Source organism: Vombatus ursinus, unplaced genomic scaffold (assembly GCF_900497805.2).
Source record: "Vombatus ursinus unplaced genomic scaffold, bare-nosed wombat genome assembly UNPS02014772.1, whole genome shotgun sequence".
Classification (NCBI taxonomy): domain Eukaryota; kingdom Metazoa; phylum Chordata; class Mammalia; order Diprotodontia; family Vombatidae; genus Vombatus; species Vombatus ursinus.
The window spans coordinates 36,121,996-36,140,439 of NW_020954550.1; the positions used below are offsets into that span (position 1 = coordinate 36,121,996).

General features: G+C 34.6%; 1 protein-coding gene across 1 annotated transcript in view; it reads left to right on the forward strand.

Moving 5' to 3' along the window:
* LIFR (LIF receptor alpha) overlaps positions 1–18,444 on the forward strand; it is an 80,619-nt gene that overhangs the window by 21,440 nt on the left and 40,735 nt on the right. Inside the window, exons 2-5 of the mRNA XM_027863558.1 lie at positions 6,017–6,174; positions 7,614–7,728; positions 10,963–11,102; positions 18,247–18,410. Coding sequence (XP_027719359.1) covers positions 6,039–6,174; positions 7,614–7,728; positions 10,963–11,102; positions 18,247–18,410 — 555 coding nt within the window. The 5' untranslated portion in view covers positions 6,017–6,038. The remainder of the gene's footprint in view (positions 1–6,016; positions 6,175–7,613; positions 7,729–10,962; positions 11,103–18,246; positions 18,411–18,444) is intronic.

An 18,444-nucleotide genomic window follows, 5' to 3' on the forward strand; every position in this document is an offset into this window, starting at 1 on the left:
AATCTATATCCAGCATGACTCTAGTCACATTTAAGGTGGTAAGATGTGTTAGGTTATATGAGTTTATACTACCCACTCAGGATAGCTGACTAGAAACTACTTTTCTGAACTTATTTTCTACTATTTTCCAGCGTGGACTTTTTTCTCTAGTCATGCTTAGTCTTCTCAGTTTCCTTTGAAGATATGGTGCTCAGTGATACTTTGTTCTGATGTACTTTTCACCTGGAATGCCATATATCCATTCTCATTTCCTGGCTATGTCTAAATCATGCTAACTTCTCAAGAACCAGCTAAAGGTACTTGTTCTCCCTAAATCTGTTCCATCTTTTACTAATCAATCAATTAACAAGTATTTATTAAACATATATTATGTATCAGGTAATGCTGGGAGTACAAAGACAAGAAAGATTAGGAAAGGCCTCATGGTAGGAGGTAACACTGGAGCTAAGCTTTAAAGGAAATTAGGGGTTTTGAGCAAAGGATGAAGTGCATCTAGGCATGGGGGACGGCTCATGCTGTTCACACATGAGGAGAGGAGACAGAATGTTGCATATGAGGAAACAGCAAGAAGGCCAGTTTGACTGATTTAAGTGTATGTGAAGTGAAGTAATATACAATAAGACTGGGAAGGTAAGTTGAAGCCAGGTTGTGAAAGGTTTTAAATGCCAAACAGAGGAGTTTATATTCATTTCTAGAGGTAATAGAAATCCCCTGGAATTTATTGAGCAGGGGAGGTTACATGGTCAGACCTAACCTTTAGGAAATTAACTTTGGCAGCAGTATGGAAGAGGGAGAGAAAGGCTGGAGGCAGGGAAGCCAAGTAGAAGGCTGTTACCATAGTCCCAAAGTACCAGTTCTATAAATAAAATATTATTTATGTTTAGTTTGGGTAAACTGCAAGATTTATTTATACTATAGGGTATTTTATAATTAATTTTTAAAAACCTATAAAGTGTATCTGAAAGTTATTGATATCCCCATTTAAAGAATTATGTACTTTGCTCAGCAGCAAAATTTTGGGGAAAAAATTGTTTAGGCTGCTCCAGAATTGGTGAGAGTATTTTTGTCAAAAAAGGAAGGAATGAAAAAGTTGGTGAAAGTACTTTGTTTTAAAACATACATTGATGAGAGATATTATTAAAAAAAATTCATTTTGAAGTTTTGAAAAGTAGAAAAGTTACCTCTATAAAAAACATGGGATTGCATCTAATGATAGTGATGCCTTATGTTTATAAATAAAGTTTTTTTTTAATTTACAAAATATTTGTATTATTTTATTTGATTCATATTATTTATCTAGAATTTACTGTGTATATGACAATCACAGAATTGGAAGACATCTCAGATGCCATTTGAACTAGGCTTATATAGCTCTCCAATTATTTGTTTCTTTTTATTTCTGTAAAGAACATTTTGTAATTTTGTTTAAACAAATTTTGCATGTGTCTTCAATCAGTAAACATTTATTAAGCACCTACCATGTGCCAGGTACTGTGCTAAGCACTTGATAGGTTAATTCTTAGATACTATATAAATTTATAGATATGTTGAAAGTAATTTCCTTTTTTCTTCCTCATTTTTGTTAGTAGGAATGATAATAGGAATGCTGATAATTTGGGGTCATTTATTTTGAATCCTGCTACTTGACTGTAGTCTGGGGTTTCTTCACTTATTTTCAGTGCTATAGGCCTACTAACTAGAATATCTAGTACTCTACAGTGGGTCTTGGTTACTCTGGTTTTTTTCACATCTGGTGCCACATGTGTGAGGGCATTGTGGGGCAGGATTGCTGGATTTAGAGTCATAGGACCTGGGTTTCTATCCCAGCTCTACCATTCTACCTGTATGAATTTGGACAAACCATTTAACCTTGTAGGACCTCAGTTTTCTCATTTGTAAAATTATGGGGTTGGATTAGATAATCTTTGTGTAGGCCTTCCAGATTTAAATCTATGGTTTTATGGTGCACCCTTGATCCTTACTACCTCCTCCAGTGTGATTCCTGAGTCTTTTGCTTGTCTTTCCCCAAGTCCAAGGAAAGAACACTAGTACTCCCATTAAAGAACCTGGGTTCCTCTAACGCTTATTGCTTCTGTGGCCTTAGAAAAGTCCATCAACCTCCTTGACCTTCAGTTTTCTTATATGTAAAATGAAAGGGATGTGGGAGGAGATTCCTGAGGTCCCTTATAGTTCTAGATCTGTCATCCTGTGATCCTTTTGGTACTGGTTAACTGATGCTACCCATACGTATTCCCTAACAGCAGGAATTGAAAACTGCTGGTCACACAAAAAGTAGAAGACCTTTTGTAAGTAAATTATGTTTATTGTTAAAGACATAGAATTACTTTCTCTCACCCTGAAATATTTTTATGGCGTGCATTTCTGTAAAATCAGTTGGCATGTTAATTCCCATTCTTATTTATAGTCATTACAAGAGGATATTGTAGTTATCATTGAGAAGAAATTTACTAGTAAAATATCTGTTAGTTTTAAAATCTTGTATTTACTTGAAACTAATACAACTGAATTCTTTTTTAATGAGATCCAAACAGCTCTTTAATTTGGATATCCATAATTTAGAGAATAGTAGCATGAAATCCTAGAAGATAAAATCTTACCCATTTGAACTTGGTGCTGTATGTGTCTGCTTTTATTCTTCATTCAAATCTTTATTTTAATCACTTTTCTATGTGCATGGCACTCAGCTAGGCTCTGGGCATACAAAAACAGAAATTAAAACTCCTTGTTTTCAGGGAGATAACATTCAACTGGAGGGATACAACACAGATGAAGATGAGTACAAGATAATTTGAAGAGAGAAATAATACTAACAGCTAAGAGGATCTTAAAGGGGTAGCCTGTAAGAAGTGGCACTTGGGTTGAGCTTTGAAAGATGCCCTAAGGTTTTTAGGAGCAGGAGATGAGGGAGTACATTCCAGGTACAAGACAGTCTGTGCAACGGTATGGAATGGGAGATGGATTGCTGCAACCCTTTTGTGACCACCATGGATATCTCTGTCACTCTTTGGGCAGCCCATGGTTTTGAGTCCTCAGAGACTGTGATAGTCTGTGATTCACAGCCGTGTATCATGACCAAAACAACGTTGTTGTCGTTGTTGTTCAGTTGTTTCAATCATGTCTGACACTTTGTGACCCCATTTGGTTTTGTTTTGTTTTTTTGGGGGGGGGAAGGGGCAGAGTTACTGGAGTGGTTTGCCATTTCCTTCTCTAGTTCATTTTACAGATGAGGAAACTGAGACAGACAGGGTTAAGTAACTTGCCCAGCCAGGGTCACACAACTAGTAGTGTCTGAGATCAGATTTGAACTCAAAAAGAGCAGTCTTTTGACTTCTGGCCCAGTACTCTGTGCACTATGGCACCACCTAGTGTCCCTAATCAGAACAGTACTGGTGTTTAAAAGTGAAGGTTTGTTTCAGGGAAATTGTTGGAGTCAACATAAGTACCATGTCGTTTACCAAATAAAGTGGAGTCTTCTCTCTTCTGTTTAGTTCTGGGCATAGATCATTTTCATATGAAATAACTCTCCTAGTGTACATATTAATGGACCAGTTCAATGGGCTGCCCATCCAACTGAATGTCACATCTACTTGATTTTTCCTATGTGAAGAATTATAATATTTAGCTTTTGCTTATTTAGGGGAAGCTTTTTCCTCCCCTCCCAGTAGAAGTTCAGTAGCCAGACCTTTGTTATTCAGAATGATGAGCAAGAGACTTGGGACATCCTGCAGAATGTATTAGTCTACTACTAACTTCCTTTGAAGAGTGTTACACTAGAGGTCAGCAGGCCTTGCTTCCAATCCCAGTTTATAAGGCCCTCATTGTCTTTGTCTGTAGGAGTTAAACTAATGTGGGAAAATTGTCATTTTACGTTATAATCTTTCACTTCAAGTAATACTTATTTTTTAAAGGAAAATATTTTAAAATTTTAAATTAAAAGTTTATGCCTACACCTAATGTTATCAAATGACAGGTCGGACTAAAAACAGTCTTATTTTCAGCTTGATTTTATTTGAATTTAACAATATAATGAGCAGTTTATTTAGTGATGATGGTATTGTTTTCTGTCTATAACTAGGAACAATATTGGATATAATAGATTACTAAAGTAACTCAACTTTTTTCTTTACTGGTTCACTTGCATAAATAACTATTTTGGAATTATTTCATTACTCAAGTTAAAATTTGAGTATTGTCTTTAAATTCTTTGCTAGTATCATAGAAACTATTAAAAATTTAATAGTATCCCCTGCACAACAGTATTTCTAAAAATAAGCTCAAGTTATTGATAAGCACTTCATTTGCATTTCATCTACATTTGGGCTTTGGTACTCAAATTAGATTTATGGGTGTTTATTTTATTTATTGGTTTACATTGGTATACATTTTGCATTTATTTCATTTTAAACTTACAAAATTTTTCCATTTATCTCTAATGGGCAATAGTAGAAGAAAATATTTGTATTGAAAACATGAAATCTAAATGGGCACTGTTTTTGTATTACCACTGAGTCAGATTAACAGTCAAGTGATTATTGGTTTTGGTATACATTATTAGGCCAAATTTTTTATCATATGACTGATTTTGACTTGTCTACAATGGCTTTTCACAATGTCTAGGATGTGTACACTGTGTTGAAACAATCCAGATACCAGAGTAAATAGGTTTGCTGTGTGTTTGTGGTGGTGGTTGGTTGTTGTTGTTGTTTTGCTACAAACAGTCCAGCACTGCTCCCTTTCTAATCCCACTTCAACCCCCATTATCACATGTGGTACTGGACATAATGCAGACACCTGATTAGGTTTAGTCCTACTCTAGCCAAGAACTCCTGAACACAAGAAATTCACCATCCTCAAACACCCCCATCCCCCATCTTTGCCACCAAGGAGAAAGGATATGCCACCACATCCAGCTTGCTTTGGGCTTTTCATTTGTTTTAAGTAGAACTCCTGAAATTAGGCAGCACAAGTTAAGAAAAAAACAGCAAACTATAACATTCGTTTAAGAGATACAAAGAAGAGATTAACCTTGGTATAGATAATCAATAAACTACAATAGTAATAGAGAAGATATGTGAGTAGCACATAAAAGGTAACTTTTATGTATAAGTTGTGTTTATTCTTTGAGAGGAAAAAAATGCTTTGTGAAATATTTTGGATGCTTTCCCCCCCACCCCATCATCCAAAATTGTGATTTCATTGGTGTAAGAAATTCCCCATGTAATAATCTCAGAAGGTTGTCTAGGGGCATTGGATGACTAAATGTGCCCTTGGTCATACATCTAATATGTGTTGGGTTCAAGACTTTAGCTCAGATCTTCTTGACCCTTTATCCCCTATGCCTGACTACGCTTGGAAATACTTATTTATATAAAATTTTATTATTTTTCTTCTTTATATAAATTATTATATTCTTATTTATATAAAATCAGTTGCCACACTATAGTTTCTTCTAGAGACTGGAGTCGTTTCTGATGCTCCCCAAGCTTTAATGATTTTATTCTGTTTGTTATCCCTGCTTTTAGATTATTTCATGGTTTCTCTGGAGTACTTTACACCTTCTCCTTTGCTCTTAAGTTACTATTTTGCATTATATTATAACATTTTTAGCTTACCTACTACACCGTAAAATTCCTGAGGGGGTAAGAATTATATTTTGTTTATCTTTCTATCCAATACTCAACAACAAAATACAACACTTTTGGTATGGTAAGTGCTCAGCAGATGTTTGTTGAATTGCATTTAATTCTTCCAGTTTCATAATATTTTGAGAATGGATTGTACCAAAGTCAAACTAGAGTCACAGATTGTTTTCATACAGAATGATTAATATATTGAATTAGGGAATTACCTTGATAGCTTCTGATTTCTTAACAATACATTGTAGGTGGATCTTAGTGTTTATATATTTAATAACAATTCTTTTGTAGATCTGCCTAAAAATGATTCTGTTACAGTGCATGCTGTTTTAAAATAAATGTTTTCTTTTGAATTTTAGGTTTGACTGATGTGTGTCAAAAATGGAAGTTTATTTTTATTTGAGATTATTATCAAAAATGGGGGAAAATAAAAGGATGAAGAATAGTTCAAAGTTTCAATGGCTGTCATCTGTTATTTTTTTATATTTAGTGAACCAAGCACATGGCCAGAAAAGAGGTAAGTGTGAATTAGGAAATTGATTAAAATCTAATGCTATTACTCAGAAATAACCTGGACTATTTATTGAGCATTTTAGCTATCAAGTTATTTAATGTTTCAACTAAGCAAAAGTTTTTAAAACTATTTTGTTAATTTTCTCCATCTGTCTCTTCAGCTCTCCCTTGTCCCCATCTGCCCTGTATTTAAAAAAAAAATAATGTATTTAAGACCATTCACTAAGGTTATATTTTAGTGCCTTATTCTGTCAAGGAGAAGACCCTGGATTCTCAAAGGTTGTTACCAATGGAAGGGAGCACAAGCTCTGGCAAGTCTTGCTAAGTTGGAAAGGCTTTTGAGTATGGTCCTGGCGAAGAACATGTATCAATAATTCTTCAGTGACACATAACCAATTTGGCCACATGGTGATGGATTTTTCAATCATAGCCACTCTGAAAGACTGTTAAGTCAAAGGAGTTGTCATCTTCCTCAATGAAGGAAGTTACCCCTCACTGCAAAATCACAGCTCATTGAAATGTGAAGACCATCTAATTTGAATACCTCTAGTATAGATATTTTGAGCCTTAGATTTATAAATAACATTTTAATTACACAGCTCCCTGTCTTGATTTTGTAATATTTTGATAGTTTATCAAGTCCTGTGTCATCTTCAAGGAAAGTGATTAAATAGCCTTTTGTTAATTTGTTCTCTTTTTTGCACTGATCTCTCTGTAACTTGGTCTTACAAAATGAAAATCCATTCAACCCTTATGTAGGAAAGAAATCAAATATTTGGTCACAGGAGTATCTACATTTTTACCTAGAGCATAGGAAAAGGGAGTTTTACTTATGCTACTATTGCTATTTTCTTTGGGTAACTGATGTTCTCATTGCATAGTATCTGACTACTTACTATTTTATTACCATTCTTACACATTGAATCCTCAAATGATTTTTGCTATGGATAGCAGTTACTTAGTTGCCTGTGGAAAATTATAACACATTTGTTATTTTCCGTTTGTTTCTCTGGCAAAACATTTTGTAAACTTAAACAAAATGCATCTCTCCTTTTTAACTTAACATATTGTGTAAAAATCTAGGCATTCAATCCGCCCAACCCTCATTATCCTTGCTCTTTGCCATTATAGTTGGTGTTGATAGAAGTCCTTCTTCTTGAGATACACCAACTCATTTTTTTTTGACCTTTCGCAAACTTTCAGCTTTCTAGTTACTTCCCAATCCTTGCCCAGGAAATAAGTAAGAGAGATGGAACAACAAAACAAACAGAAGGCATTCTTCTTCGTATACCTGGAAATGATACTTTTGTAGGCGTGTGTGTGACACATATTCTGTGTATACCAGTCACATAGCTGAAATACTCTTATATGCTACCCTTTTATTACTGCACATTGAAATAATAATTATGTAAATAATTATATATTATTACTTTTGTTCACCAGGGGTTCCTCATGATTTAAAATGTATAACCCATAACTTAAAGGAATGGGACTGTTCCTGGGAAGCCTCCTCTAGAATAAACCATGGTACTACTTATGAAATTTGTATTATAAACAGGTATGTTTTTAATTTTCTTAAAACAAGTGAAAATTTTAAAAAACTTGAAAATTATTAATTTTGTGAAAAAAGTAGAAAAATGTACACTTGTTTTACTGTATAATACAACTGGATGAATACCTTTCTCACTGACATTTAAATATATTTTGGTGAGATTTTTCTTGTTCAGTCATTTCTAAAGAAGATAATATCATTTCTGTCAGTGAACTTTGGTGGAAATATCTCCCCTAGAATTATGCTTCTTCTCTTCTTTAGATGTTAAACCCTTTTTGTTCTGGAAAGGAGATACTTTTCTTTTTTTTGCTTTAGTATTTTCCTTTTTACTGAGAGAAGTTAATTTTAGACTCTGGGCTTAATTGTTAACTAGATAGATTCTTTTCTAAAACTTTTCCCATGTATGCCTACCAAAAAATGTTAAATTCAACCAAATCCTCCTATTTTGGTTTTAAGTATGCAATATTGTGCCCCCTAGAGCCACACAAAGGAACAAACTTTCCTTTTTAAGCCCATATTGATTTTCTATCCCCAAGCTAGGATTCATCAAATTGTCAGGCTATTTCTAAGGTCTGATTGCCCTCTGAAGATGTTTTCTTTCAGCTTTCCATTTACAACTGATGATTTTATGTGAAATTTGAGTCTCAAGTTCTTTTTGAAAAAGTAAAGATATATTAGTGGGTACAAAGAAACTCTGAAAAGATAGCAGTCCAGGATTATTTAATATGGTATTAAGCAGTGATATTTACCTTTGTACTTCTGTACAGTGCTAAATGTTAAACCTGAGTTATTAAGAAAAAGTTGAACTTGAACTATAGGATTGAGAGTTGTAATGACCCTTCTCAGTACCGTCGTTTATCTCCATTTTACAAATAGGAAACTGGGTCTCAGAGAAGTAAAGTGTGACTCGCCAATGTTATACAGGTGATAAGTAGCTGGGCTTAGGTGAGATTGAAGTCCTTCAGGTCCAGGTCCAGTGCTAGAATAACGGTGTTCAGTGTATACTACGGGATGTATTTAGAAATATTTGTCAAAACTTTAAAAAAAATGTGGTGTACCTTAAAAGAGTATGTTTGAGTAATCTGGAAAATTCATTTATATGGAACACTTCATTCTCAGAAATGGCAGATGACAGAGGTGAACCTATATCTGGGAATCTGACACCAATCCAGGAAAATTGGAGGGAAATCGTAGTTAATGTTCAGGAGTTGGTAGAAGCATGATTCAGAGCTACTTCAACTTCTCCTATGAGGAAGGAAGCTGTGAAAACAGGCATCTTGTCCTGTCTCTGTCCTCAAGATGATATAATAATAGCTTTTATTTATTTAACACTTTTTGGCATATAAAGAGCATAGTTTTTCAGAATAATTGTAAGGTAGGTTTAAGTATAAAGCCTCCCAATTTACAGAAGGAAAAACCAAAGTTAAAAAGGGTTGTAACATGTTAACAGTGGCCATATAACTAATAATAAATGAATGAATTAAAAAGCATTTATTGTTTGCCAAGTTGTGTGCTAAGCCCTGAGATTATGAATACAAAAATTAGCTTCCCTGTCCCCAAGAAGTATATATTCTCATGGTGTTACCAAGTATAAAAGGATACGTTAGCTTAGGAAGCCATTAGGATGGTGAGTGGAGTCAATGGGGACTTGCAGTGTCAGTATTTATTTGATTATGCTTCCCGTTTGGGGTGGGGGGAGGTTGGCAGGGGAAGGATCTGCCCTGGCAAGATGACCAGGGTGGAATGTTAAACGTGGTTTTAGGGCAGTGTGATACAGTCATCTTTCAAGACTGTTGGGGCCCCAGGCTCCAGCCTACATTTCTACCCCTAACATAAGTATTCACTCTCATGGATTCTTTGGTTCAGCTAAACTTGATGTTTTGCTGTTCTTCAACTCTGAAATGCCAGCTCTTCTCTCTATACTTTTACACTGGCTATTCCTCATAACTAGAATGCTTTCCCTTCTCACGTCCACATCTTAGAATCCTTAGTTTCTCTCAGAGCCTTGCTCAAATGCTACCTTTTACATAATGCCTTTTTGGTTTCCACCACTGTTAATGCCTCTCCCTTCCATCTCTCCCCCCAAATTACTCTGTATTTATTTTGTATGTATGTACTTCGGTACGTATATATTGTCTTCCATAGTAACACGTAAGGTCCATGAGCGCAGGGCATGTTTCATTGTTGTCGTTCTAAATTCCCAGAGCCTAGCACAGTGCCTGACATGTAGTTGACACTTAATAGATATTTGTTGATTGATTTATGGAGTTGATCTGTTTGAATATTGGGTTTTTTTTTTCTTTCACAGTAGCTTAACAGCCTTATTCTACTTGGCATAATATGCAGCTTAGAATTCTTAGAGCTTCTACCATATGGAGTTCTGGCCCTTTAATTGCAGAGTTGAACAGATTAAGAGTTTATTTATTCTAGGATAGCTTATTTAATCGATAAATCTCAACTCTAATGTCTACACTACCATAGTCATCCTGGATTGCAGCTCAGTGGACTCCTGGGGCATCTGTGTTCACAATCTGCCGGATAATGTTTTGGGGGTCCAGACTTGTAATTGAATGCTAATTATCGCGATTATACAAATAAAATTAATGTGAATGCATACATTTATATATTAAAAAGTTAAAATAGTTCTAAAATAACATCTTTTATTGTGAGAAATCACAGAAAAATATGACGAGTAAATACTGTTAATTTGGTATTTAAACCATCCTCAAAACATCTTCCTTTCAGTTCTTCTGTATATTCCAAAATGTACCATATAGTTCTGTGTTTATGGTAGGCATTTATTATTGAGTATTTGATTTGATATACTTGCTAACTTCCTATTATTGTGATCACAAGGTTTTTTAATGTTGAATTGGATTGATGTGATGAGGGTTTTTGTTATTGTGAATTTAATGTTCATTAAATAACTGCAGGAGACCCTGCATAAAACCTACTATATACCTCTCTGATGTAAGTTCTTCCTTGCTGTCAAAAACTTGGCTCTGTTATTTTTTTTTCTTTTGTTGAAGAGTAGGCATTATGACTAATAAGTCCCCTAACCAAGGGATTTAAAAAAAAATAATACTAGAAATACTAGGCCTAGAACTAAAATTACTCAAGTTCTTGGTTTCCTTAGTATACAGAAAGTTCCTAAAAATATTTCCAGTGTTATTCATTCTCTCCGAAGATTTTGTTGCCAACTTTCTTTATTTAATTCAACTGATCTTTCTTATATTGCAGTTCTTATCCATGTATTCAGACAGAGAAAACACGTTTTGAGATTCCAGCTCTTTCACTTGCTGATCACGAAATAAAAATAAGTTCCATGCATGCTTCTGGGAATTCTGTTACTAAATTTATCCTAAATGAAAGAAGTGTTTGTAAGTATCCCTTTTAAAGAAAAATTCATTTTAAATAAAGATAATGTTTTTAGTGGGATATTGCTATCTTTTGCTTTTCTAGCTGGTAGGAAAAGGTCATTACGGTACTGTAGTAATGTTTAATTTATCAAAAGGTTCATTCTCACAATCTAAACTATCCTTCAAATACCTTAGAATCATTAAGAAATCAAACTGGGCATATATGTACTGGTTCAAATAGACGTAAAAAAATCTAAGCTCAGAAGTTCATGTACTTTGTTTCTAGTAGAGCTTAGAGGTAATTTACTTTTATTTTGGACACAATTCTAACAAAGTTGTCTCATTTGGTGTTATGTCCAACAGCAAGTTGAAACAAAATTTAGCCAGGGGGATAGGATGGTATGGTGGTAGAGGCAGGCACACTATAGCAGTTTGAGGTAACAAGTCATCATCAATTTTGTTTCATTATCATGCCTCTAGAGACAGTTTGGTCATTTCATTGCTTTGTTTTGATGTCTTTATAGTACTGTTTCTTGTGCATGTTCTCTTGATTCTGCTTTGTGCTGTTCTGTTTGATTCAGTTCATGTTTCTCTGAATTCTTAATATTAACTGCTTCTTTCAAGAAAGTTCTAGGGTTTTTTTGGTTTGGTTTTGTTATTCCAAACGTGATAAACATCAACAAACTTGGACATTTCCATGTGCAAAAAATCAAAGAAAAAGAGTGTATATACATTCATATACAAATATGAAACTATGAATCTCTTTATAGCTTTTTAAAAAAAAGTATATTCTAAATTTGGCACATTAGTTCCAAAGCTGTCCCACTTGTCTGTGTTTGCCTCTAAACTTCCTTCTCTTCTATGCATTTTAAAAACTTCCACTTGTTTGTTTAATATTACATTTTTTATGTATTACAACAGCAAGGAATAAGTTTACTTTTTTGTGACAATAGTTAAAGTATTCTTTGATAGGTATTGTTTTCCCTAAATCTTCTTTGCTCCATACTAAATATCCTCAGTTTTTAAAATTTGTTTTTCATGTGGAATTATTTGCAGAGGTCCCCTGCCACTGATCTTGTTACCCTCCTCTAATTTATCAATGTCCTCTTAAATTCTGAGCTTACGTAATACTTCAAATGAATCATATAGTGGAATGAGCAATGAATGGGATTCAGAGGACCTTTGTTCAAATCCCACCTTTATTGCTTTGGAGTCAGTATTCTCATCTGTAAAATAAGGGAACTAGATGGCCTTTCAAGATCTACTAGCTCCAGATCTATGATCCTGTGAATTCCCTTGATTTATTAATGCAATCATTAAATATGATTTGATGAGCAACATATGATTGCTTTCCTTTTTTTTTTTTTTTTTTTTGATGAGGCGGTCGGAGTTAATTGACTTGCCCAGAGTCACACAGCTAGTAAGTGTCAAGTGTTTATGGCTGGATTTGAACTCAGGTTCTCCTGACTCCAGGGCTGGTGCTCTATCTACTGCACCACCTACCTGCCCTTGATTGCTTTACCTTTTTATGGAATAATGCCTAGTAACTGTCATTTGATTTCAAAGCTAGTGTGTGTCTGAGGTGACATTTGAACTCAGGTCTTTCAGACTCTAGGCCTGGACCTCTATCCGTTGTACCACCAACCTGACCCCTGTGTATGTGACGTAAGAAAAGTGAAGAACCTTTGATGTAGATAAATGAACACCTGGTTTAAACTGGTTTTGTTTTAACACTCGAGCAGAGTTTTGATCAGATTGCTACTTCAGCTGAAAATTTTACTTTTTAGAAAGCTGCAACATCAGCAGCATGGTACAACATAATGACCCCGAAGTTTACAGTCAGAGCACCTAGGTTCACCTCCCAGTTCTATGTCTTGTGACCTCTGTGACCTTGGACAAGTTATGTTCCTGCTCTGGGCCTCAGTTTCCTCATCTATGAAATGAAGGGCTTGGACCTGATGGCCCCTCAGGTCCTTTCTGGCTGAGAAAGTTTATCCATTGAGGACCCCTACTGTATTCCAATCAGTATTAATCAATGTGATGTGCTAGGGATAGTGATTATAAGTTGTGTATATTTGGCCCCAGAGCTGTGAGCTGCAGATGGTAAGATCACTTGCATAATCATAGCAAGCCAGCTGGAGGCCCTTCACCCTTGTTTTTCCTCGTCACAGTGACCAAGCCCAGTGTGACAGAGGTGACTCAACTACATGGAAAGTCTCCCAATTATTTTTGTACCTCCGAACCATTCTCTCTTGTCCAGCATGAGTAGGCAACCATCTTATGACCACCTAGTCAGTGGAGATATTCTCTTCTTCACCCGATTTTTGACCCTGCTGATAGATCATTTTTGCTTATTTTAGTCTATGCATCATATGTCAACCAATGGAATTATTCTGTATTTGATATGCCCATTCTTGAATGTTTAGATATCTAACCCTATAAAATTAGGGCCCTGGAAGAAGGGGGCATCTCAGATCATGAGGAAGATCTGAAGTCCACTTCATTAGAGGGGACCATGTCCTTTTAATAAAATATCATTGGCTCAGAGTCCTGCCTCAGTCTCTCTTATTGTATGTTGGATAATTTTTATTGCCACAAAGATCTAAACCTAAGATCTTAAGTTCTTGTTCCAGATGTAGAGAAGTGCAAAGATAACATGCAATTGCAAAAACTGTTGACATTTTGAAAATTGGTACTGAAGGAGCTCCCAATGCATTTCATTTTTGTGGTAAAATATCTATGCATTTGTACAGGGCAGTCCGTAGTGTCTGTGGTATCTTTGATCTATTGAAATCCTTCTCGTCTTTCAAGGCCAAACCCTGCTACCACCTTCTACTTCCCTTGATTGTTCCTCCCTCCTCCCCTGCCTCAAAGCTTAAAGTGATTCCTCCTCTTATTCTCAGATTTCTTTTAATATTTTGTACAGGCCTCCCTTTTGACTTCTCACATTTTGCTTGTTCTTATACTTAACTTGAGTACACATCACTCCTTTTATATCTTTTCAAATAGTGAAGACATTTTTGGCGGAAAAAGTTATTTTAATAGATTTTTATAAATATATATCTATTTTAATAGATATATATGGCCTTGGTAATTTCACATTTCATTGTCTTATGCATATGTCTTAAGCATATTGAAAGCAAAGTCAAATTCATAGAAGTCTTCCTTCCCAGTTTCAATTAGGTTGAACATCTTACAAGTCCTTTCATACATTCTTCATTGAAATTTTGCCTGTGGCCAAACATAAAGCTGCAGAATTTGCAGGAGGTAGAAAACCTAAGCTTATTTTATAAGAGGCTAGATGACCCAATAAATAATGAGTCGACCAATGTTACAATTTTTTTTAAAAGCCCACTTTAACGTGTAAAGCGTAGGGTATCGAGAACTTTCATTTCTTCTAAAAACTGACATATCCTTTGAAAAATATTGGGGAACAGATAGTCAGAATTATTGAAATGCCTTCCTACCCGATCTCCCTCTCATCATTCTTTTCCCTCCAAATTCTCTTTCTTTGTACTGCCAAACTAACTTTTCTGAAGCAATCTTATCACACCATTCCCTGCTTATGACTATATTTTGACTCACTATTGAGTAACATTAAATTCAAACTCCTGTAGTGATATAGCGAAAAGAGTACTGCTTTGGGAGTTAATGATGAGCATTCTAGTCCTGGCCTTGCCGCTAACTAACTGTGACTCAGGACAACTCATTTAACTTGGATACGAATTTCTTCTGTACAATGAGGGAGTAAGCTATAAAATTTCCATCTAGCTTTCATTTTTTTCTGATCTTGTTGTATGCTACTTATACAACTTTTAGAATGCTTCTTAGTATTAACTCTTCACAAGTCAGAGTGGCTTTACAACTACCCCCATATTTGTCGAACTTACTCTCTCGCTCTCCGACAAAAGTCTAAACTATTTATCCCTCTTGGAGTGACATCCCTCCTGATTTTCCAACTTATCATAGAACCTCCGAGTTGGAAAGGACTCCAGAGACCATGTAGTCCTGCCACCCAGTCAGATTTCATCGAACTGTTGTTTGCAGTATCAGTTCTTCTTCTCTAATCCTGTGGAACTGCCCCTTTCTCCATGATCTTTCGAAGACCTGTCATAATTGGCCCAGCAGTCATACCTACCAGTTTTAAAGTAAACTAGGATGTAGTTTAGTAGTGAGTTGAGTACATCAAAAGATTCTTTTCAGTCTCCCTATTTGTCTTGGGTATCAGCTCCCTGATCAGACATTTTTTCCTGTCATTTCAAGTTAACATGCCATTCTCCTTGGTGGAGAGAATAAAAACAAGACAAGAGCTAGGCAGCTCTACCGTCTCTTCCTTTTTTAGTATCCTCTTCTCACTCTCCATGATGGTCCTAGTCCTTTCAATCTCCTCCTTCCGTCATTATAGCTAAAAAGAATTGGTTTTTTAAAAATCTAATATCTATATGTTTTGAAGTTTAATTTCTTCTGTGAACCTTTTTACTCTTTACTGATTTATCTCTTTTCTAAACTCCTATTGAATTGAGTTAGTCAAAATCAGTTTCGTATTTAATTTTTCTCATTGCATTGTGTGTGCTTCATAATCTTAATTAGATTATAAATTTCTTGTGTTCATAAATCTAGTCTTGCATTTCAGGAACTGAAATAGCTCAGTACTAGGAACATAGTAGACATTCAATTAATACTTGATTAAGTGATTGATTTGAATAGAGTTTGGCTGAAGTTTTCCTGTGTTTAGGATATACTTCATATATGATGAAAATTAGCAGATCATATGAATGGTAAAGGAAATGTTTAAAATATTTGAACAAAGTGTTTTAAACATCCTCCGTTTCATAAAGTGTTTTTTACAAATAAGTCTCATCCATTTGTTAAAAAGGCCTATGTTGGAATGTAATGGAACCTAGTTTCATTACTGTCCTGAAAAATAATAGAACTATCCATGGGATCACTGGAATTAGAGTTGCAGATTACGTTATAGATAATCTATTCCAGTTTTCTTTAAAATATTCTTCAAATAATGTGCTAGTAAGACATCATCTTTTACCCCCTAGTTAGTTTGAATTAGTGATGTTTTATTGTATTTACTTGCAATACATGAAATCTTTCTAATCAGTTGAGTTTTCATAGTTTTAAGTATCTCTTATTTTCCTTAGTATAGAAATTGTGACTTGTTGGGGTCTTTTCTCCAAGATAATCAGCAGGCTTAAACATAGAATCATAGAATTTTTAGAACTGAAAAAAGGCCTTAGATGTTATCTAAGATCTCCCTCATTCTCTCCTTTTACAAGCTGAGCGCTCAAAGTCAGTCAAAAGAGAATTAATATAATTTGCCCAAGTCATATCTAGTTGTCAGAGCCAAGGACTCAGAACTCAAGTCTTGTGAGCTAAACCAGTCTTCTTTCCACTACATTATTGGATCTCTTTAGAAAGTGGTAGATAGTTATAGGAATTTTATATCTGAGCTAAAAGAGGATTTGCGGACTTAATCACTTGCAAATGAGGAGTATATTTGATACCTTTTTCAGGAATAGCTAACAGGAAATTCGTTGGCTTGAAACCAGAATAAAAATGATCTTCCAAAGTCTGCCGGATACTTTTGTGGTGGTTCTTTGACTTCACTCGACTTGACTCTGTTATTTTAACTAACATAAAGTGCCATCTTCAGAATACTTTAATTGGCCGGTTACCATTATGACTTAAAATGAAATAGAAATGCAATTTAATATATTTAGAAATTAGATAAACAACTCGAAAATTTAAATATTTGAGACATAAACCTTTTGGCTTTAATACCTAAAATGATATTTTAAGCTCTAGTAATATTCATGATAATGTAATTGATTTTGTTATTGGTTTTAATATAGACCAGTGACAAAATCATGAATACAGTAAATTAAAAATACTGGTCTTTGTTCCTCCATTGTGCCATTTATCAATGTAAGTAGTTTTGAAAAACACAAAATCTGTATAGAATCTTTGTATTAAAAATTGGAGGAGAAGAAACTCTGAAAAGCTGATACCAGAGATACACATTTAGGTAGGCCTGCCTCCTCAAAAATACATTCTCTCGTATTACTAGACCAAATGAAATAACATGTAAAACAAAGTGTCTTGTAAATGTAAATCACTGTATAAATTCTACCAATTAGAAATCTGTTGAAGTTAAAATATGCTTCTAGATAAGGGTTAAGACCTTATCTGTAATTCATATATTAACTTGAAATAATTTAGACAAATTACTCGTTTCTTAAGGTAACAGAGAATTTCATATGGTTATATAGGGAAAAGGCATACTTTTTTTTTAAAAAGCATAAAGTATTTGGGAGAGTAGGGTAGACACATCCTCCCTAAGGTAGGAATATCACACTGGGAAGATAAAAGTGTCACGAATGAGGTCAGATAATGGTACTAAGGCCTGAGAGAAGGTATGGACAATGAGATGGGAAAATGCCAGAGACTAACAGTCCATTTTGAAATTTTGTCTATCACTAAAAGGAGAAAAACTTCTTCTTCTGAAACAATGTGACTCTATGACTTCCAATAATCAAAACCCAAAACAATATTTTTAACATAATTCAGCTACATTAAACTTATTTTATATAGGTGCTTGTAGGCTCACCTGGTTTCTTATCCAGTATTAGGATATTACTTTCGTGGAAAATGCACAAATTCCACACAGATAATTTACCAATGAACTTCTGAAATATAACCAGTTTATAGTTGGGGAACAGCTTTGATAATATTCATGTGGATTTATTTTAATAAACATGTGGTTTCATTGATATGTGTGTGGATATGTATCTGTTGGCTTGGCATTATGATAAAGAGGAGGCCTTGGAGTCAAGAAAACCTGGGTTCAAATTTCATTTATGTATCATTAACTTCTCAGTGCCTTCTACACAAACGAAATCATAGGTCCAGTCCAAAAAAGTAAAAGTTAAAAAAATATATATATACACACATACATACATTTAGATGTATATATATATACATATTTTAATATGCATAGCCACATGTATGTATGTATATGTATAATTTTGGTGAGAATTTTCTATTTAAATATTAGGTCTTCCTTTTTTAATTTTTATGAAGAGTAAGTTTCTGTATTAACTGTGAAGTTCATTATTTTAACAAGTTAGTAATGTATTGTTTTTATTTTCAAAAGCCTTAGTTCCAGCCATGTTACAGATTTTTAATTTGACGGCTGATTTTTCAACCTCTACATTGCACCTAAAGTGGAATGACAATGGCTCTGTTTTGCCCCGTCACTCAAATGTCACCTGGGAAATTGTTGTTCTATATAAAGAAGACATGGAAGTTGCAACAATAGTAAGTTTCTTGCCTTCTTAAAAAAATGTTACTT